The 22,546-nt window shown below is 39.5% G+C and overlaps 3 protein-coding genes and 1 pseudogene across 5 annotated transcripts in view; 2 read left to right on the forward strand and 2 right to left on the reverse strand.

Moving 5' to 3' along the window:
* Positions 1–273: 273 nt before the first annotated feature.
* On the forward strand, positions 274–7,156 carry LOC114555446 (uncharacterized; annotated as a pseudogene). The gene is made up of 11 exons (XR_003692566.1): positions 274–378; positions 624–763; positions 805–869; positions 1,173–1,297; positions 1,617–1,651; positions 4,499–4,774; positions 5,610–5,752; positions 5,858–5,925; positions 6,179–6,307; positions 6,447–6,542; positions 6,651–7,156. The product of XR_003692566.1 is annotated as an uncharacterized LOC114555446 (transcript).
* A 587-nt stretch (positions 7,157–7,743) lies between these two features.
* Positions 7,744–9,562, forward strand: LOC114555885 (uncharacterized). The gene is made up of 6 exons (XM_028578642.1): positions 7,744–7,955; positions 8,071–8,216; positions 8,379–8,440; positions 8,596–8,706; positions 8,781–8,882; positions 9,156–9,562. Exons 1-6 carry the CDS (start codon positions 7,800–7,802, stop codon positions 9,188–9,190), a joined length of 612 nt encoding a protein of 203 aa, XP_028434443.1. The 5' UTR covers positions 7,744–7,799; the 3' UTR covers positions 9,191–9,562.
* Positions 8,937–12,624, reverse strand: f2r (coagulation factor II (thrombin) receptor). Its single transcript, XM_028578641.1, has 2 exons — positions 12,430–12,624; positions 8,937–10,921 (listed from the first exon to the last, which is right to left on the reverse strand). The coding sequence occupies exons 1-2, from the start codon at positions 12,497–12,499 to the stop codon at positions 9,702–9,704; spliced, it is 1,290 nt and encodes a 429-aa protein (XP_028434442.1). The 5' UTR covers positions 12,500–12,624; the 3' UTR covers positions 8,937–9,701.
* A 162-nt stretch (positions 12,625–12,786) lies between these two features.
* The window catches only part of iqgap2 (IQ motif containing GTPase activating protein 2), a 38,317-nt gene continuing 28,557 nt past the window's right edge, over positions 12,787–22,546 (reverse strand). For both annotated transcript variants that reach the window (XM_028577170.1, XM_028577168.1), the window contains 13 exons: positions 22,147–22,371; positions 21,218–21,358; positions 20,129–20,213; positions 19,730–19,962; positions 18,841–18,973; positions 17,714–17,816; positions 17,488–17,629; positions 16,062–16,149; positions 15,708–15,920; positions 15,429–15,589; positions 15,114–15,257; positions 13,815–13,923; positions 12,787–13,460 (listed from right to left, as the gene is read on the reverse strand). In XM_028577170.1, coding sequence (XP_028432971.1) covers positions 13,347–13,460; positions 13,815–13,923; positions 15,114–15,257; positions 15,429–15,589; positions 15,708–15,920; positions 16,062–16,149; positions 17,488–17,629; positions 17,714–17,816; positions 18,841–18,973; positions 19,730–19,962; positions 20,129–20,213; positions 21,218–21,358; positions 22,147–22,371 — 1,891 coding nt within the window. In that variant the 3' untranslated portion in view covers positions 12,787–13,346. The remainder of the gene's footprint in view (positions 13,461–13,814; positions 13,924–15,113; positions 15,258–15,428; positions 15,590–15,707; positions 15,921–16,061; positions 16,150–17,487; positions 17,630–17,713; positions 17,817–18,840; positions 18,974–19,729; positions 19,963–20,128; positions 20,214–21,217; positions 21,359–22,146; positions 22,372–22,546) is intronic.

The raw sequence follows: 22,546 nt of genomic DNA on the forward strand, positions 1-22,546 counted from the left end.
TGTATCCCTATCTTCTATCCCAACTTAATAGAGGAGTAATCTGCAAATAAAGTGTGTGTATTACATCAATGCCAAACTTCCTCTGTACACATAGGCTACTCTTTGAGCTATTTATTACACAATTCCCCCGTTTCACAAACATAATGTAATCCGCCCACCTCCCTATTCTCCTATTCTTATTCCTCTTTTAGTCTTTGGGTTGGCCTTCCTGCAGAACAAAGCTGTTCTGTTCTTGTTGTGATTTCCAGTTAACTGTGACTTTGACTTCTAATCATGTCTGTTCAGTTTTGTTTAGCCTTGCTGGCTCTCTCCTCTCTGACTGCTGCATCTGATCCAGGCTGCGAAGAGCTGCTTAAACCTCTAGAGGATCGACGCCGGGTGTGTTGCCCTCGGCCTTTACATTCAGGATGAAGCAGATGATGACGCTTTGTTTTAAAAAGTCCACGCTGGTGGTTTTGCATGATTAACCTAGCTTAATTATAACTTGCATTGTTATTTTTGGGTAATACAACTGAAAGTTTGTTTGGTGATGTGTTCATGATGCTCCAATATGTGGGGTTTGAGAGCTCCAAAATCTTCTCACTGAAAATTTTTATTTGAGTACAAATTTGCAATCGGTCTAGGTTTCTGGAAAATATCTATATTATATATATCAAGTTGGAACATCAGACGATGAGGAGCAATTGAAGGAAATTAGAACTTCAACTGTCCACCAATAGTTGACAGTGATGACATGACCCTTCACTGGGGAGACAGAATGTAAGTGTTAATCATCTTTTGAAAGTGAATGCTAATACCTTTAAGGCAATCAATGCATAAGGTAGATGCATTAATTCCACATTCTTGGGAAACTCCACCAAGGTGACATGTAACTAAATTATGATACATATAATCATATGTGCTGTGACCTAAGTATAACAATATGTTAATCCTCTGTTTATATCTAATAGTTTACTATAACCTTAAAGGAAGTTTTTCTCACCACCAGAGGTTTCTTCCTAAAAGGGAGATTTTCCTTGCCACGGTGGCACTAAAATGCTTACTCTTGGGGGGAATTACTAGAATTGTTGGAATTGTTTGTATATTATAGAGTGTGGTCTAGACCTACTCTATCTGTAAAGTGTCTTGAGATAACTCCTGTTATGATTTGATACTATAAATAAAATTTAATTGAATTATAACGCCTCTGATCATGAGCATGTTGGGAAGCATCTGGTGACCTGCCTTGACTGCATCTTCTGGACAGACCCCTTAGTGACGGGGGGAGAAGAGGGAGCTAAACAAAACAAAAAAAAAGGCTGAAGCCTCTTCCTCTTCAGTGAGTCCACAGTTGTCTTTAACAGCTTTTTGTCTTTAAAACACCAAAAGTCTACATTTTAGCACTTTATTTTGTTACCATTAACTTTTTCCTCCCTCCCTGCCCTGCAGCAAGTCTGGCAGATTGGATGAATCTCATCTGGAAGATTGCAAGAAACAGGCTGCATGCCTCAACTTCCCACCAGAATTCCATTTTGGAGAAATCACAGACAGGATGCTGATCCACTGCTGCACACACACCACAGTAAGGAGTATGTAACTTATTGAGGCACTTATCACCTTGATTCCTTTTCTTTCAGACCTGTGCCCTGATGAGAAGGTGGCTGACACAGATGTACAGTAAAGGAGGAAGAACAATAGAGACCTAAAGTTACTTCATGACTGTATTCAATTATGGAATAGATGTGTGTTAATTTCCAGTACCACTTGTGTGTAAAACAGATGTCTTGATAGATGGGATGTGTTTTTTTTAAGTTTGTCACTGCCTTGCGAAAACAAATAGCTTAGCCTGTTTACGGTATTCCTCATGACGGACTCTGTAAATTGCTGTATGAAAGAGAACTGAATAGACTGATTTCACATTCAATGTCAGTTTAATAAATCATGATAGATACCACTATAATGCCATTTTCTTTTAAGTGAAGTGCAATAAAATAAAACCGTGTTTCTTTGCATGTTTAAAGGGGATTATATTAACTTGGATCTGATGAAGAAGAAATCAATCAGTCAGGCACAAGACAATTCTTAGTTGAGCCTGGTTTATTCAACACGTCGGTCAGACCCTAAAGTAGGACAAAACTACAACTCTGAGTCTGTTCCAATTCAATGCAGACACAGCTTATGGTTGTATGGAAATACACGTGATAAGGGTACAACAAGTGTAAAACATGCTCCAGCTCCAGCTAGACAGAGGGGGCCTTCTAGCCCATCCACACATACTTCCATAGAAGGTGAGAAATACAGACATACGTAGCAAAGTTACACAAGGTATAAAAAAGTTTACATGGAATTATTATAAACCTACAATATATATTATGTGATGTCAACATACAAAAAACGCCTATCACTATGTTTCTATTTACATAAATGCAATGTGTTTTTACTTTCTGTCTCTTTGCATCTATTGCTGCGATACTAGCCTCCAGTGATCTCTGCAAAACATTGTCCAACATAGGCTGCAACAAAGTGAGAGTTTTTATCACTCAAAGCAATATTGTCATGGACTGTTAGTAAAATGTGAGGAGTTGAAAGATGGCAATACTAAGCCGAGCTGTGGATTAGTTGTTACCTCAACACTAGTGTTTTCATGTTGTCTAGGCCTACTTGTCATTGGGCCCCTTGAAGGATGGACAGCAACACTTTTACATGGCTGTGAGAAACTTTTTAGCCCTTTCAGAAGTTGTTCCTCACTGTGATAGATGGTGTCTTTAAGGCTTTTTTTCATCCTCAAAGTGTTGTGCAACTTCATCTTGCTTACTTCACCAGACTCACTTTTAACTATCATTCATCCAAAACGTTTACGAAAAAAATTAAACAAAACATGGCAACTGAATGAAGTTTTTAACACAGCCTCTAACTATTTACTACAAGTGACATATTGACACGTGTGAGTTCAGCCTGTTCTCATGTTGGAAAAGCTACGAAAATGTAAGAATTCGTTATTCGTATGATTTACACGGTTGTTGTTGTATTTTGCTGTGTGCACCACACTGCTGCTATATAAGAACGCGGGTGGCCGCGTAGGCATTAAAGCAACACTAAGCTTCGGTTCCCCCTACAGGTTGGAAGCGGAATTGTCCATTACCGCTGTCGTAATGTCTCATTATGTCTCATTCGAACTACAGATCCGCTACCCGATCTGGCAAACAGCGGTAATGGACAATTCCGCTTCCAACCTGTAGGGGCACTGAAGCGGAAAAAGTGCTTCAGTGTTGCTTTAACTTACACGATTTTCAAGCCAGGGAGCGGAGTTCGCTTACCAGGAAAAACAAAAGACTTTTAATACAAACAACGATCTTTTCCTAAACTTAACTATTCATTTTGGTGCCTAAACTTAACTTTCATCGCCGCATAACGCTCACTTTTTCTTGCATTTAACTCAGTGGCGACTGGTCATCTCTGTTGTCAACAGAAAGAAATGCAGGCAAATGTTATGTTATTTTTAACTAATTCAAGATTGTTATCATCTATAATTAATTATCTTATATGAGTATAACATCATGTTCATCTTCTTAAGTCGCCTATCATTTGTGGTAGGATTTTATTTCACATTCTGCACCTGCCTTGCTGCTTCAGACTGCGTTGTCCCATGTGTCACCATGGGCCTATACTAGGAATTTGAGCTCCAGGATTAAAAAATTAAAATGTGCAATGATACATACCAACATAATTTTCACTTCAGCTATATGTTTTCGCAAATACGGGGTCGAATAATGTGACAGCAAACTGAACAACTGCAGAACATGCTGAAAACAAACTATGGCAAACAAACTATTATGATTGTTGACTGTCCTCGTCTCAAGGTCTTTGTGTGTGGACCTCAGATAAGGACTTTTCCAGATGGAGCTGACCAGCTGAACCAGATCAACAGTGTGTTTGTCCCAGTGTTTCATAAGAGGCACGTGAAGTGCGTTGTTGTACTGTGACTAACACATCGCATTTAGCACATTTAGCAAAGATTTCTTCCCTCGAGAAACAAAAACAGAACAACCAATCTCGGAACTTTGTCACTGGGGAAATGGAGGCCGTACATGTTATGAAAGCTCTCACCTTCCCTGAGGATCAGCATCTTGTGTTCAATAATGTTCAATAAAATGGAAATACATTATTTTATAAAGATATTTGAAATGTTTTCAAGCCATTGTTAAAATAAGAGTATTATGGGAAAACTCAGGACCAGCTCAACTTTGTATAAGGGAAGAAGTTTTCGCCTGTCTCATCTTACCACATGGTGTTTCTGAAAATTCCACCACTAGGACAGGAGTGTGAGTGTGTGTCTGTGTGTGTGTGTGTGTGTGTGTCTTTTTTTATAGTTTGTGCCTCTGTGCCTGTGTGTGACTCTGTGCAGTGGGGTGTTCACATATTGAAAGATGCAGGGGTCTTGCTATTCAGACTCTGCCAGCTGGCTGTTATGTAACGGGATAAATGGGACACAAGCCCTGCTGACTGGATGTGAAAAAAGTGTGTGTGTGTGTGTGTGTGTGTGTGTGTGTGTGTGTGTGTGTGTGTGTGTGTGTGTGGACCAGCCCACTGTTACAGAACACTTTCCCTGGTTGCTTTGAGAAGCCTCTATCTGGCAGGATCTCTGACATTAGTGTTGCTCTCTGGCTGCCTGCTGTCTCGAACCATGGCTGCACAGCTGGTTGTAGCTCTGCTGGCTCTCACCTCCCTGGGTGCTGCATCTGAACCGGACTGTAAAGAGCTGGTTAAGCCTCTGGTACTGGACAGCCACAGCCCCGTAAGTATCAGCGATCATGTGTTACTGGTCATATGAAAAGGAGCTGTGTGTTGATATAACTTCAATAGCGGACGTTTGTTTTAGTGTTAACTTTACCCACATTAAAACATGCTACAGTGAGATTAAAAGTAACCAAAACTGTTAAAAAAAATTAAGCAAATGTTATGTCTATGGAGTCTTAAAAAACACAGTTGGTCATTAATTGCATGTTAAGAATAATTTACAGTACTTGAATCTGAATCTGTATAGCTATTACAGTCTGTTTTATATATTATCTTTGTCATTTTAAATTAGTAAAGCTCAACTAATCCAATTTCCCATATTAATGCATCTTGTGTATCAATATACATCATGTACCCTCTTTAGCAAAGAACGTTAGATCTTTAGCAGAAATTTTTAAGTCAATTGCAATTCTTTGCAGATAACAAACCAGTCTTTTTTCATAGGAAATAAACCAATGTTAAGTCATAAATAAAAAATCTCCCCACAAGATCCATAAAGCTGTTCTGGTTCTGTTCCTGCTGCTCAGCAGATTCACTTGTCATGGGATTGTAGACGTTAACATTTTCATTTTTCTGAGCATTTGAAGGACTTCTTATCTTCTCATCTATGCTGGCTAAAACATTTTTTGTAACTTTCAATCTCAACAATATGAAGCCCTTTTTGAGTAGATGGAGACAGAGTAGAAAAACAATGATGGCGAGACAAACACATGATATCTCTATCTTTTTATGTGTTTTCCTTACCTCTATCACAATTGTTGTTCTATTGAAAAATAAAGTAGAATCACAAGCAGCCCAGTCATGTGAGTGAGTTGTGTGAATGTTTGTGGCAGATCTATGGGAAGTGGGTGCTTCATGTAGGGTCATGGGACCAGCCTGGCCTAAAGAAGGACCTGGTGACGGTGAACAGCTCCTGGGTGGATCTGTCGGCTTCCTCAGATAGTGGAGTCATCACCATTTACTGGTCTGACCGCATGTAAGGACACTGCAGTGCAGACATGTTGTTATGTTCCATTTTCTCTCACATACAAACGATTACAGTTAAGAGTGTATATTGAAAGTTTTTTTTTTCTCATTACAGCAGTGAAGATAAATGTCTTCAGGGTCTAGCCAATGCCACCGTCTCAGGGATGACCAGTCACACCACTTGTATGTTTCTCTATAGATATTTTTTATTCACACCCTGACTTACCACCTCTCTTTTATGCTGTGTAATGTTATGTGGGTGATGCAAGCAGAGAAAGCACATTAGCAAGGTATAGGTGTATTTCATAAGAAACCAGTCACACAAGGCTCCAAATAGACTATCGGAATATTTTATATGTATTATTAAATTTCAAATTATAGTGAAAATAAAAACAAAAACTCATATTAAATATCTTGTTTTCCTGATGTGTCAAAGTTAATATCAACGGTCACACTTCATATCATGATGGGAAGTACTATGAGACTTGCTCCGACTGCCTCCTGTCCGAAGACACCACCCTCCTCCCTGACGGCAAGTCAAAGGGACGATACCTTTTCCTCTTTAGTAAGGCTATTTTTTTCCCCTCCATTGCTGATTTGAATAAAACAGTTTTTGTCCATTTTTTTGACAATTTGTCTTCATTCTCTGCCCTGGCTTCTCTTTATTCTCACCACCTCACCCTCCCCGTTTAATTCTTTTAAAGCACGGACCGGCGCGCTGGAGCCAGCTGAGTTAGAGACCTTCAAGAAGCAAGCTGAGTGTCTTAAATTCCTCCCAGAGTACCACTTTGGAGGAACAGGTCAGCAGTCATTTAAGCTTTGTAGATTATACCCAATTAAATCATCAATGTTCATTTTCTTCAAACTACTTGCTTCCCTATTCAGCCATTTTCCCCTTGTTATTTCAGATCTGTGTCCAGATGACAGGGAGACTGCTGCACCTACTGCACCTGCTGCTGAGAACACAGAGAATGATGAAATTGATGTCCAGCCTACTGCAAAGTAAAGCACAGATGTATGTCATAGCCCTTTGAACAGCACACACACATCCAAATGCATCCATCTTAACATGTACTAAATAGTGTTGTAATGTGATTTGCATGTGCCATGGTCCAGTTGGTTTTAGCAGCAGCAATAAGTTAAAGGCCTGCTGGTGTGATGTCATGTCAGAACTGTGGCTTGCAACGTGTAGTCTTATTACTGTGTGTCTCTGTCTGCTAAGCTGTTTGACCTTTCATGATTTAGTTTAGGATAGAACGGCTGAATGGCTCATGGCATATTCTGGCAGGTACAGTAATGGCTGAAAAATCCACTGAAAAGCCTTCTTCAAATCAATTTAACATGTAAATAGTTATAGAGTGTATAATTTGATTCAAGTGGTTGTGTGAAGTAAATAAAACAATTTTCAGTCTCCCTCTGAGTGGTGTTATTTCTACCCGTATTCAGAAAAGGTCTTTGGCTTCTGAGCTCCAGCATTTCTTATATAACCTTTTCCAAGTTCAACAGAAGATGCCAGACACTCGTCTAACCCATATGTCAGAATCAAACGCTTCATCACATGTACTACAGCTCTTCTCAAATGCACCGCTGTTCCCAGAAAGTTCAACCAAGACTGTGTTGCTTTGTAACGCCTCTGTTAGTGGGGGGGAAGACGTCAAACTTTTAAACTTTCACCACAAGGAGTCCACTCAGACCCGCAGAGAAACATTCATTCTATTGAAGAAAAGCCGCTTCAGGTCCTTCTTTTTTTTTTTTTTTTTTTTTTTTTTTTTATTGTCTCCACAGTCAGAGACAAGTCTTGGCACTTTGCTCGAGTTCATTCAAGGGCAGCTCTACGGGCAACAGAGTTGTTGGGCAGGCCATTCAATGCTAAACAAAAGAAATCTGCATGGTCATCAAAAGACCTTCACTGGTGCATCTGAGTTTGGAGAAACCCCCTCCTCCCCATCATTAGCACTTGCACAGCAGATCTTTTTTTTTTTTTTTTTTTTTTTTTTATGAAATCCCAGAGGGCAAATAAATCAGCTTTAGAAGTTTTCTGTTGCAGCTTCAGTGACATGCTCTGCAGTGCTGCAGACTCTCCCTCATCCGTCTATCTGACCATGGCTCTGCCTGTTGTTATATTTCTGTTGGCTCTCACTTCCCTCAGTGCTGCATCTGCACCCGACTGTAAGGACCTGGTCGAACCTTTTATACCAGAGGACCCCAAACTGGTAAGTTTTCTCTTGTCTTATTTATCCCAAAGTTGAGTTTGAAAAAGCATATTATCAAAAAGCACACTCAGATATTTTTAATATAGTTGCATAAATTGTGACTTTTTATACGAAGGTTTTTGGAAAATGGGTGTATGTGATGGGAGCTGGTGACCCCAAGCCGTACCACAAGGCACTGGAGTCTCTGAAAAGCTCCTGGATTGACTTGTGTCCCACTTCTGACAGTCAAGTTGTGACATTACGTTGGGGAGATCACTGCTTGTAAGTTTGGGGATTTAGTTCATGAAATATGTTGGGCAGAATCTTCCTTAAATAGAGCCTGTAACACAATATAAGAAAGAAGGTTTTACCGTTTCATACAGCATGGTAAATTTTGAAGCATGTGAAAACCGAATTCTGTCACAGCCTATTCTTGTTTCTCAGTAACCGGTGTATCTTGGGGGAGGTAAACGCAACAGTCACAGGAATTGCCACTACATTCCGCAGTAAGTACAGCCAAATACATGCGATGAGATGAATCAGCTTATGTATTTAGCATGATATTACCAGGATGAATAAGAGCATAGTATATCCACGACAACAGACCTCCATAAAAATAATCTTGCGTAATAATCAGTCTCTCTGCTGTCCTCTTTTAAAGAAAATCTGTCAGACCACAAAGGACACATTCTAAAGACTTGCTCTGACTGCCTGCTGTGGACAGACACCTTTCGGAATGGGGACGTCACCGGTCGATACATCCTGCAGTTCAGTAAGTTCCTCATTGGTTTTAACACATTTGGTCAGAATGTGGTCACTCCTTTTACAATCTCCCTTCTCTTTCAGCGAGGACTGGAAAAATTGATCCCAAAGATGTTGAAATTTTCAAGAAACAAGTCGGGTGTCTGAACTTCCCAGATAACTTCCACAGCTACGATGGCAAAACCGGTCAGTAAGACTTCAGTAACTTGTAATGACTGCAGCTAAAAACAAAGCTGAACCTGTCGGTCTAGTTCTTTATTGGACACAGCAACTTGCACAAGTTGCCACAAGGTGGAGATGTTGTGTTGCGAAATGCATAATGTATGACCTTCTGATTACATTGTTTTTATACAGCAAACTTGAAGTACAATGCACATGGTCAGGAAATGGAAATGCTGCCAACAAGGGAATATTTGCTCTCTTACAGTTTGTCTTTTGTTATGTTCTCCTGTGTTTCAGAGCTCTGCCCCGATGACAAAGAGAGCACAGAGTGAGCAGCAATAAAAAATAAAAAAGAAGAGATACAGCAACATTTGTATTAAGCAATATGTGTAATGTAGTAGTTTTGTTTTGATTGAATTATTTACTGTACGCTATGAATGCCAGTGCATAAGTGATTCATGATTTTACATATTTACTTTAAAAAAAAAAAAAAAAAAAAACAGATGGCGATATACTGAATTGCATTAAGAAAAAGATGTCAAAACCATGTCATATTTTTCAGATTAAAACTATATCATTGTTATACGCTAACTGTTTAACTCCTACGATTCCTTGAAAAACAGAAACAAAAATCTGAAAAGAATGGCAGAAAATATTGTGCTATGCTATCCAACTAAATAAATCAAAAATGTCACACACTGCCATACTGGTGGATAAGTCCAGCACTACTTGGACACACACTCTTTTGATCCAACCACAGCATTTCTTTAGTAAGGATTTAAATGATACTGTGTGTGCAAGTTTGAATTGTGTCTCAGAAGCAGGCTCCTCGTGTCCATGTAGTTAAGCCACCAGCCTGCTGTAATGGCTCCCCAGGCCGGTTTGAATGCTCTCCATCTTGCATGACCTGCCGCTGTCTCTCCGCCCACTGGTTCTTGTACTCTGTGTTGCTGAGCTGCTGTCTGCTTGTGCCAGGCGCTTACATCTGAGCAGTGCCGCCACCTGCTTCTGGCACTGAGAGGAGGCAAAGTAATAGAGGACTGGATCCAGACAGGCGCTGAGGCTGCCAACACACATGGAGAGCAGGTACGCCTGGTAGGAACTGTCACTGGACTTGTGAGACAGCTGAACATAGTGAACCATCAGGATGATGTTGGTGGGGGTGAAGCAGACCACAAACACCACCAGCACGATCACAGCCATCACCACAGCTCGAGTCTTCCTGGAGCGGTTCTCCACGTTGGCTGCTGCCAGAGCCTGAATAATACGTACATAACAGACGGCAGTGAAGACAAGAGGGATGAAGAAGAAGACGGAGGAGTAGATGGGGAAGAAGTAAAGATAGTACGCTTGTAGTTTATCCACATCCTGCACATCATGGCAGGTGGTGATGCCCAGGTCTGGCAAATAGATGGTTTGCCCTGAGATGAGGAGAGGGGATACTCCTCCGAGGGCCAACAGCCACATGGCGGCACACACAGCTGAAGCTGTCTGAGGGCTGCGCCACGTCAGCGAGTTCATGGGGTAAACCACAGCCAGGAAACGGTCAATGCTGATACACGTCATGAGCAGGACAGAGCAATACATGTTGCAGTAGAAAGCTGCTGTGACAACTCTGCACATGAAGGAGCCATAGATCCAGTTGTTGCCATTGTAATGGTAGGCGATCTTGAAGGGAAGGAGAAGGCCAAACAGCAGGTCAGCGCAGGCCAGGTTCAGCATGTAGATCACCGCCGGTTTTCTGGGACGGACGGGATGCACAAACATCACCATGGCAACAAGGTTGAGGGGCACACTGATGATGAAGATGAGCGTGTAAACGGTCGGGACAAACCTTGTTGCCACGTGACCCTGGAGAAAACCTTTAGTGTCCTCGGAGACAAAATAATGCTTCTGGGGATGGCGGCGTGGGCCGTGTGTTTTCACCGCATCCTGCTCCGACCCTGAGCCAGACCCATCGCCGTCTCTCAAACTGTCCAACACAGGCAGGTCAATGTAGTCAAAAGGCTCATCAGTGACTGTTACAAAGTGAGCAGAGAAAGTCCGCAGGAAGGGCACTGAGCCTGACACAGGGAAACAGAGCAGAATATGTCAGTAGTGTTCAAAGTTTCTTTCTTGTGACACATTTTTTGTAAATTGGCTCCATTAGTGCATATACAGCACACGGTTAGCCACACATTTTAAGTGGTAAGGTTGCTAAATTTTCACTAACCCTTACATCTGGTTGAATCTAGCCATGCACATTTGTTTTGTTCACATGTATATGTGAAAGGTCTCCGTTACTTGGGATAATCAGCACATACATTAGTGTATACAGTTTGTTTTTGTAATTTGGGTAACCTGTCTCTTTAAAAGAAATACAGGATGAAGCACTACACATATTTTAACATGATAGGTTGGTACAGTTATAGGAGGTATTTTAGTATCAGTCATCTTCCCAGCTAGCAGAGCGATGCCCAGGAGGCTTAGAGCGAGATTTGTTTTTTTAACTGGTGACCCGTTCATAATCTTCCCCAACCAGTGGTATTGGAAGAAGTATTTAGATACTGTATAATAAAAGTAGTAATACCACATTATAAAAATACTCCATTACAAGTAAAAGTCCTGGCTTCAAAATATTACTTATAAAGTATTAGTCTTTAACTACTTCATATAGTTGCTTAGCAGAGCCGGCCCTAGCCATTGAGCAATATGAGCAGTTTCTTAGGGCCTGGTCTAAAAATATATTTTTTAATATATATATATATATATATATATATATATATATATATATATATATATATATATATTTTATATATTTTAGTTTTTAAACAAGAGACAATAACAAAATTCAAATTCCAAAACAAAAATTGACATTTCGTGCCATTTTTGCCAACAAATAGTGACAAAGCAATAAGCTCAGAGACGGGCTGAAACGACAAGTTAGGTAGGCTAATTGAGTAATTTACTGTCCCCTATAAAACTTTAGTCTTCACATGCTTGTTTGTACATGATGTATACTTAAACTAAGAATTACAAAATACACAGGTTGGTTCGGTGCCAAGTGGCAACATGTTACAATGAGGGGGGCTGCCAAACCAAATCCCGCTTAGGGCCCCCAAAAGGCTAGGGCCAGCCCTGTTGGTTAGTCTCGATATGAATCATGTTACAAGCTAATCTTAACCTGCAAAATAATGTATCTAATAAATGTTCTGTGTAGTGGAGTACTGTAGATGTATTAAATAGCATAAAATTGAAATACTCAAAATAAGCCAACCTCCAAATTGTAATTAGTACGCCTATTACTCGAGTAAATTAATGGAGTTATTTTCCACTAAGGTCCATGGCCTATAACTTATTTGGAAATCATTTAAAGTTCTAAAACAAATCATGGTTGAAATAAATGATTACAGCTTCGGTCATTAATTAGTTCAGGCATGTTGGAAAGGTGAACGCAGAATCATTCCTACATTTCCATTTGTAAAACCCAGCTGAGAGTACCAGCCTGTACTATCTGTAGTCACATAAAATTACACAATCAGTTATGAACTATTGCAGTTTTATACAGTTTATGGTTCAGAAAGCAACTTACCATTTTGGGAGTTGAGTGCTGAGCTCTGTAGAGAAAACAATACAAGCAGCCCTATAGACAGGTGAACCATGGCTTCACTGTATATCCTCCAAATATTTTACACTTACAAATGGGTGGAAATTATCGGTTTGCCTGTTACTGAAGGGTTTTCTGCCAGCAGCATCAAACGCGTTTTTACAGTGCAGAGTGGATATATACTCCGCCTCCCCCTCACTGCACATCTCCTCCCCATTACAGAGACGTGTGTACCAGTGACCTTAATCTCCAGAAAAAAATATTTGTCCTAAATGAAGTGGAAGATTGGCAGATGTTACAGCTGAGAAAGTTTAATAATAAAATACTGATAAGGCTCTACAATAATTGTAGACGTGTAATTTATTATGCACTTTGTTTTAAACATTAGAAATCACTTATAAACTGACCATATTAAAAATATATCAGTTTTAGCTCTTACAATGTTTTATGATGTTTTATTAATTAAAACATCTTTCTTTACATGCTTTAATTAAAGGCACAGGTAAATACAGTATTTCATATAGCTATGCAGGGCAGTGGAAAGTTGCTCCACAGTTCCATTTCTATACTAATAGACTGTTGTTTCAACATACAAGGTAACCATAACAGTGTTTCTGAGCTTTAACATACAAAAACATGAATATCATTATGATTTCATCCTTAAAAATACATTACATTTACAATCACCACGTGGAAAAATACAGAACGGATACATTAAGTTGGACAATATCATTTCATTTTGGTGTGATCCATCAAATTATAAATCAGGTGACACAAAACACTGTTGCTAATGGTTTTTCTCTAAATTAATTTGGTTCAACAAACTCAGTACTGTCAGAAGGCACAATCAGTTTCCCCTTCATTCCCTGTTGCTCCACCCCCCCCCCTTGTTCTTTACTTTCTCATTTTCCATAGAATTTTTTGTTTAGGAGGAAGATGAGCAAATTGACGTTGACTTTGGCTTTGTCAAACATCTTCATGACGGCCACGCCTTCGTACTGCAGCTGAAGGAGGTCCTGGACACAGAACACAAATACATGCAATGAGAACGCAAGCATGCACGTTTTGCAATTTTTGGCCCCGACTTTACAGCCTGGTCAATTCTGTACACACCTTTATTCATACACTATGTACTGTATATCTAATGTGTGTTCAATATTGATACATACTGTAAATACATACATACGGAGACCCCACTATAACAAATGTGTTCACTACTGTAGTCTTTATGTTTGTTTTGGTTCTGTGTTATTTCCTGCTAGTAGTCCGATGACAGGAAAAGGACATTTAACAATCTGTCATCAAGGTTTAGTGTTGACTAGTGAGCTGCTTTATTTCAGGATATTGCGACACACTTGGGAAATGTTTACCTGAAAATGAAGCTGGACTTTTTCCATCTCAACTCCCATAAACTTGGCCTTCACCTCAAAATCCCCAACTTCCTCAGAGGGTGAAATGTCAAACATGACATTTTTGAACCTGAAAGAGTGAGACAATAACATGAGATGAATGACAAAAACCATGCTCATCATTTTTACAGTTTCTTTTGTCTCATTATTGCAGAAATACAAAAACAAAAAGATTGGTGGTTGTCAGCATTTCCACAGTAATTGGAGGAACTGTCAATAGGACTGAAATCTGCTTACATTTGGTAGATTTAGTTTAGTTTATTAAGGATCCCCATTAGCTGACGCCTTGACGACCAGCTAGTCTTCCTGGGGTCCAACACCACATTTAGTCAAACAATATTGAAACATTTCATAACATATTGCTAGATGGATTTGATGTGTCGGTTTGTAGTAAATAAGTCATAACATTTTTACATTTAATCCCTTTCTTTATACATTATTTTGATCAAATTTATATACACTGGTTTTAAGAAAAAGAAATATGATAAGAATAACAAATATGTTCTAAATATGTTTGTATTGTACTTAAGTTGAGGACCTCCTTGACAACGAGATGGGTTCATCTCAAGGGCTTATTCACAATAAAAAATAAAGCAACAATAACAGATGAGGGACAAAGACAGAGGTCATCTCACTAAACAATGCCTACAATAATATTTCCACAAAAAGAAAGCTGACAAAGCACATCCTACGTTTTGTGTATCAGAAACCAGTTCATAACCAATTCTCATTACTGTGAAGAGACATCTTTCCTCTTCTGGGGAAAATATAATCATATTCGGAAGTCGGATGGGACTGAACTAATGGAAACTACAGATTGTGTATAAACCCACAAAGTTATATAAATTGGTAAAAGATGGTTCTGAAAACGGTTCTGCCTAACGTGTAGTTTTCTTGTTTTTTTTTAGCAATGTTGAAAGGTGATCCACACTTATTTGAAACAATGATGTTGGTGGACAGGTGGGTTGGTTGGTTGGAAACTTCACTTCGCTTTTACATGGTACAGGAACCATTCACACACATTCATACACTGTGGCCGAGGCTGCCGTACAAGCTGCCACCTGCTCACCTGCATATAAACACTCACACGCATTTACACAATGATGGCGCAGCATCGGGGGAAACTCAAACCACCAACCTTCAGATTGGCAGGCGACGGCTCTACCACTGAGCCACAGCCGCCGCATCAATGTAAAGGTTACTAAAAATCCAAAATCTGACCAGCGGAAAGGAGTAACGTCAAATTGCAGCTCAACTCACTGGTTTGTCTGAAGTCCTTCTATCTCCAGGATGACTCCTTTCTCATGCAGCCTCGCTGCAGTGTACTTCAGAGACTGTGGCTTCCACTTCTTACTGCCCTTACTTTCACCTTTGCTGTCCAGTTTTATAGATTTGCGTGCATTCCTGAACACACAAAACACAGTAACACATCAGTAAAGGTCACAAGAACCCTTGCCCCATCCATCTTCACAATACAAATAATATCAGGCAAGATTATCATTTACACAGTGACAAAAAATATTTTGGAAAAACTCTTCATCCACTCAAGGTTTAAGACTGAAAGGTACAACTTACTTCCGGTTGAGGTTATCCAGGCAGGTCTTGATGTAGGTATCATAATAGTTCATCTGGTCCTGGTAGAAGGCTGTTTTTGAGTTGAGTGCTGTCAGTGTCTGCTGGAGCTTCACAAGCTCGGCCTTCCTCCTCTGTCTGTAGCGTCTTTGGTAGCGAATGTCCTGTTTATTACAAGTTTTAGCGGCACTTTACAAATTCAGAAGCTGAACAGACCCAACAATACATGTAGCATTGAGGAGGCATGCATCGTCCTGTGTGGACAAAGAGCTGCTTATGTACCTTTGATATGTCATTGATGAGGTCCTGGTATTTGTTACTGGCAGTGACAAGGCCAGCCTGCTCCAGGTTACGGAGGTTCCTCAGGATCTTCCTCTTCTTCTGCTCCAGAGGCAGCTGGCTGTCCTCCAGCACTGCCGGGCTGCTCTTCAGACCTTCTGGTGTTTGAGCATCCTGGACGGCCCGGCGCTCTACAACCTTAGTATGCGCCGACTCCTTCAGGAGCAAAGGGATATAAAGACGTGCAAAGAAATGTTAGAACTCTAAATAAAAAAATAAAAAACTTCAGTGCATAATGTAATCATTTGACATGAAATGGCTGTTGGATATATGAGTAAAGGTAGAAGAAAACATCACCTGTGGGAGAGTAGCCGGGGTCTCAAGAATTTTAGGCAAATTGTCTCCATGTTGAATCCGAACCACATCCACTATTAGCTTTTTTGTCCTGATACACACACAGAATAAGATCGTTAGTGAGAGACGGAACCTCTTTGGCAGGCAGATTTTTATTTTTAAAGGCCAGTTATTTCCTGGATCCAGGATACTATGCATCCTGATAAATTTTCTACCTTTGGAATTAAAATAGCCCCACATCATCACATACCCTTCACCATACCTACAGATTGGCATGGGGTACTTTCCATAAAATCATCTCTCAATGCAAATCAAACCAGCTATTAGGCTAACTGAAATAAAACCATGCCAATCTCTAGGTATGGTGAAGGGTATGTGATGATGTGGGGCTATTTTAATTCCAAAGGCCAAGGGAACTTTATCAGGATAGTATCCTGGATCCATGAAATAACTGGCCTTTAAAAATAAAAATCTGCCTCTTTGAGAATTTAACATAGGGGTGTACTTACTTATGCCCCCTGTATTTTAAGGAAGAACATTTATTTACGATACCATTATTCATTCACAAAGAAAATTTGTGTCCTTAAAAGGTTGGATTTTTTTTTTTTTTTTTTTTTAAATTAAGGAATTAAAATAAATTTCCAAAAGATGATTTTTTTATTCCTCTTTTTAGTCAACTTTAGTATGGGTGTATTCACTTATGCTGAGCACTGTAAGACAAATGTATCAATATAGACCAGGCATATTTTTGCGAAACGTTGCAAAAGTTTGAGTTTCACCATTCCCACATTTGGAAAATCCTAACAAGTTGTTTTTTCTTTTCCCTTTCAATGTTCCAAGCTGTATTCCTACAACTGGTGGCCAAAATCTTGCCAACTAGGCCAGAGCACATTATGCAATTACAACCAAATTTAGAAGACAAATGCATACATATCAACTTAGACTTAAAAATTGTATATGCCAAAAAATAAATAAGAGACAAACACTCCAATACGGTCTCTTGTAAGAAGCAGATCTAGGCGGATACATGTTTGTAGGCAAGATAACCCTGACCACCAAACCCCTTTCCTTTTTGGACAGGAAATGATAGAAGAGCAGGAAAGGCAACAAAGACACTCTACTGAGTGATAGCCACAAAGTAACACACACTGTGTCAAGAAGGGTTAAGTACAGTGCATCACATGGCATTCACAGCAATCCCAAAACTCTATATTACTGTAGGTCCGTCTGAGTACATGTGATTTAGGGCAATGGTTTAAAACGTACATCAAAAACTAGATTATGGCACCTGAAATAACTGGTATAAATTTATAAATGCTCACACTGTAAGCATCCCAATGACTGCAACATCAATTAGCACTATTTGACTAGCTAGACAACAGACTTTACATAAGTGATTTGTCTCAGCATCTGCTCACAGTAAACTTACTTTGTCATTAGAGTCTTCAAGTCTTTGTCATCTCCTTCCAGGAGCTCGAACTTGCTGGTTAGGGTGAGGGAAATCTCTGTCTTGGCCAGCTGGCTGAGAGCACTCTCTCTGTTTGGGTCATGTGGGTCTACTGCTCCTTCACCTGAAATAGAACAGCACAGCTTGTAACATGATACAGTAAATACACTATAGACAACTTGTGATTATATATAATGTTTGACAGTACCGAGCAATGTCTCTACATCAGGGACGTCTCCCAGGTCCTGCAGCAGCTCATGCAGCAAGTCATTGTAGTCAGGAGAGATGGCCTCCAGATGTTCCAAAAGCAGCTGAACAATTACAGATGTGATTAGTCCTGTACAAATTAACTGTTGACTATGCTCAGGGAAAACAAACAAAGTAAAGGCCTGCAGATAATACAATGAAGAAATATATAGGTATCGGGCACATGAATCATGTGCCCATTTAAAATCATGCTTTTGTTCTTCATTTATCAAGGTAACAGGCAGGAGCTCATTAAATGACCTTAGTGTGCTAAATGAAGGTTGAGAGAGCATCTACTCAAACAAACATGCACGTCATCTCCATTGTTAGTCCTTGTGTAAATAAGTGTGTAGTGAAACTGATGACAAAAAAGGACAAAGATGCCTTTAGCCTACTGATGTCCTCACCACTACCCTCTTTCCAAGGAAGCGGTCTGGAAATATAAAGAAAGGAAATGGGGGGGGATGATGATGTAAAGAAAGTGGCTGTGTGACAAACAAGCGATAAAGAAGGAAGAGAAAGGGACAAGAGATGACTATAGTGTACATCCTAATAACAGGGGGCAACATATAGCCACAATCTGTGAGATTTAAGCAGTATGGGAACTGTAGAACTAGATATTGTAATGCAACGCATTCTGAAGTAGTACTCCCGGGACACAAACACACATTTCCTGGGTGAAAGTCTTGTGTCCCGGTGTTTTTAAGACCCATCCATCCACCCCGACCTCCTCCCTACGTGGACCATAGCGGTCTTATACACCAGCAGCCAATGTGGTGCATACAGCAACAGATGGAAGAAATATGATACAGGGCATTACTTTTAGTAGCTTTATGTAGGAATGGCTCGTGAGTGTAATAACATTTAATTACTATCAAAACGTTACGCACTAAAGCTTTAAAATACTATACGTTAACTGTAGTAGTAGTACAACCATGCCACTGACTGACCGAAGAATAAATCTTTTACAAAATTATGAATCACAAACCGGTGTATGTGCGCACGTAACACTGCATGTCCTCAAATGACTCCCTGAGGCAAGTTCATATCTGGTCTAAAGAACGTCAGAGTCATTTTGCTTGGGTTTACCGAGTGGGTATTGATGATCTCATCTATTGAGATGTAGATGATAGGCTTGCTTAGAGTCACCATGTCTGAGTATTCATCGATATTAAACTTCTCCTCCGGTTCAGGGACATCACATGCTGACTGGAAAAATTCCCTGGAAGAAGAAGAATATCAGTAGTAGGTGTTTATTAGTCTTAAATCTTGACATAGATAAAGGCCAGCATTACAAAAAATCCCCAAAACAAAGTGACACTGTTCAGTCACAATACTGAATTTTCTTCAATGTGCCTATGACTTTTTCAACTTGGGTAAATTGCTTATGCGTACTCGTTTCCAGAAAATGAAGTACTGTTTATGTGGATTTCCAGTAATAATAAGTCAACCACTTTGACAACATGGGGCAGATAACTGCCCACATCATGGCCCAGCCCTTCTTATTTGTGAGATTGTACAGGCCTGTCTTAAGTTTAGTAGATTTTAGTGAACTTGTCTCCCAATTGGGGATACAGCAGATAATAGCTTCTTCCTTTGTCAGGATTACCTCTACTTTCATCATGTCGCCTTAACTGGCTCCTGACGAAGTTAAACATGTTCATCAACAGGATTTACTTTATTTTTTTCCATACTCTTGACTTTGTAATTGGAAGGAAAATATACTTTTGCATGTGCACATTTTACCTCCTGGTCTTTTTTTCCTATCATGTTTTTTTTTTTTTTTTTTTTTTTTTTTTTTTTTTAAAAACCAAAAACTGTATGTAATTAAGGTTTCCGGCAAGACTTGACTATGCTCAATATTGCCCTGAAATAATACAAAAAACATTTTAACAGACATATCAGTTTTTTTTGTACCATTTGTACCACCTACACAGCATATTTGTTTTCTGTCAATATTACATTTATCTTTTCTTACCTAAACTTCTCATATGTCTGAGAAATGTAGTTGTTCATTGACGTCATATGTGCATTCTCGCCCTCAAACAGCTTATTGGCAGCAGCATGCTGGAGCATCTTTGCCACAGATCCCAGGTTACGACGCTGGTCTACGTGAAGCTGCCCTCCTGCTGACATGTCGATTATGTCGAAGCCATCGGGGGCCACAATGGCTGGGTTCATGTAGCGATAGTACAGCAGGTTTCCTACAATCTGTCATAAATAGAAGAGAACGCATCATTAAAACCTTTTGTAAAATAACATTGCACTGACCTCAGCATGCTCACAATAAAGCATGCAGAGAGAACTGTGTGAACTGAATCTTAACACACCGTACTGTGAATGAAAAAAATAACTGAATACATCCGAGGGCTTCTACCTTCATCAGCTCATCCTCTGAGGCATCTGGAAACTTTTCATGGAGGCTGTTCTTCAGAACTTTTGCTATGTATCTCATGCCATAACTACATGCAAAACAAAAAGCATTGATGGGACATCAAACACAAAACAACATGCATGTATGTATTATAGCACAACTGATATAGCAAGCTCATGACACAAAAACTAGAGGATGTATTTGAAGCACTGCAACTTGCATTATGACTTTTGAGTATTGTGTCTCTTTATATGTATACTTACATAACATTAGCACCATCTAGTGGTATACACAGTCCTCAGAAATTTGGGAATTTTTCTTTTTTTAATTAAAGAAATAATCAAAAGATGAATATTTATGTTGCAATCACAGAACTGGGTTACATGGGTGTGGCTAAGCACAGAGCAGAGTTCTTTTTGTGTGTTTGAGCAACTGATCAGATGGCTGCTTGCTCCAAAGCAATAATAATAATCTAGTAATAACCATGTCCCAACAGGAAGCTGAAACCTTAACAACCAGAATGAGATGCCAAAGCACATGATCATATGCTGTCCAGCCCTATTTTAGTCACAATGCTCTCATTATATTGTTCAATAAAATAAAAACAACTAAAGAGGAGAGAGACAAATACTCAACAGAAGGATGAGAAAATAGAATAAAATTGCTAGATAGTAAATAAAAGAAATCATTGCACCCAGAGAAAACGTTTTTGTATCCTCCAATTACTTTCACCACATTATTAGCCACACCACATTTAAATAATCCAACTGCACTTTGAAAGCACCTTGCCTCTCAAAACATTTACAAAAAGGTATTATTTATTGTATTGCCTTGTATTATACTGCAGTATACTGCTGTTATTTTGTGCAACCCTGTATAACTAAAATAAATTGAATTCCATCAACTTTGTTAGAACACTTTGAATGAAAAATGTCAAAACACATTTTATTCTTACAAATAGCTGGTTTAAAAAGCAGAAAATGACAGAGTGAACTAAATAAGGCTGACCAATATGCTCAGGCACTGACAAGCACGTCGCAGAAAACAGAAAGGATAAGTGGACATTGACACTTAACAGGTCCTAAAACTTACGGGATATTATCCAGTGAGGACACAATGGAGTTCAAGACCTTATCTGTAGCAGAGCGCAGAGCCAGACTGGATGCCTCCAGCCGGTTGCGTACTTCCTCATGTGACATGGCCTGCTCGGGAGTCACTTCATAAGGCAGCTTGCTGATGGACAAAAACAGTGGGGATGTTTAAGGCTCATTTTTGTCAGTTTTCATGGTGGTGGTTTTTGTGCATTTTTCCACACTAGGTAAAAATTCTGTATTTTTAGATTACTGCAAAATAATTTTTAAAGCATACCATAAAATAGAGCTGGGCAATATATTGATATTATATCAATATTGTGATATGAGACTAGATATTGTCTTAGATTTTGGATATCGTAATATCATAATATGGCAAGTGTTGTCTTTTCCTGGTTTTAAAGGCTGCATTACAGTAAAGTGATGTCATTTTCTGAACTTACCAGACTGTTGTAACTGTTCTATTATTTGCCTTTACCCACTTAGTCTTTATATCCACATACTGATGATTATTTATCAAAAATCTCAGTGTAAATATTTTGTGAAAGCACCAATAGCCAACACTACAATATCGTTGCGGTATCGATATCAAGGCATTTGGTCCAAAATATTGTGATCCCTCATGTCAACACGGTGTGAAAAGGAAAGACAACTAAACATTAAATGCTTTGGAAAAGGTTAGCTAAGTATACCAACGTTATAGATAGAAGGGATACAACATGCAAAACTACATGTAGGCCCTAAACAGAAAATTATTTTGGTAATAAAACAATAAAAATGAACCCCCCCAAAAATAACATAACAAAAAGGTCAACACAAATGACGACTGGACACATCATATACATCTGATCCTATATAGCAAACCTTGGACTATATCAATGGAAAACCAGCCCTGTCTGCAAGATTTTCACCCATTGTATTTATTCCTACCTGGCCTCTCCAGTAGCCGTCTCTAGCTGGTTGACCCAGGCTTTATACACATCCACTGGGTTGGTGTTGATACCCAAACTCTTGTCCTCAATGATGTCTTTGACCACTGGAGCCAGCAGCTGCCTGAGTGTGTTGTGGCCACGTGCACCTCTGTTGAAGCTCACCACCATCTTAATGACTGTTGGGTTCCCCGTCACTATGTCCTGGATCTGGTCCACCTTCGAACTGAGACACATGGAGAAGATGGTACAGTTGATCAGTACTGCCCGCCGAACAAACAAAACCCAAAACGTTGAGTACATGCGTTTTAGGAATTCCACACTATTTGAAGGATCCTTTAGTCACGTATGTAACTTTAATACATTAAAACCAACAGTGACTTAAGATTATGGCACAAAGC

Source organism: Perca flavescens, chromosome 5 (assembly GCF_004354835.1).
Source record: "Perca flavescens isolate YP-PL-M2 chromosome 5, PFLA_1.0, whole genome shotgun sequence".
NCBI classification, from domain to species: domain Eukaryota; kingdom Metazoa; phylum Chordata; class Actinopteri; order Perciformes; family Percidae; genus Perca; species Perca flavescens.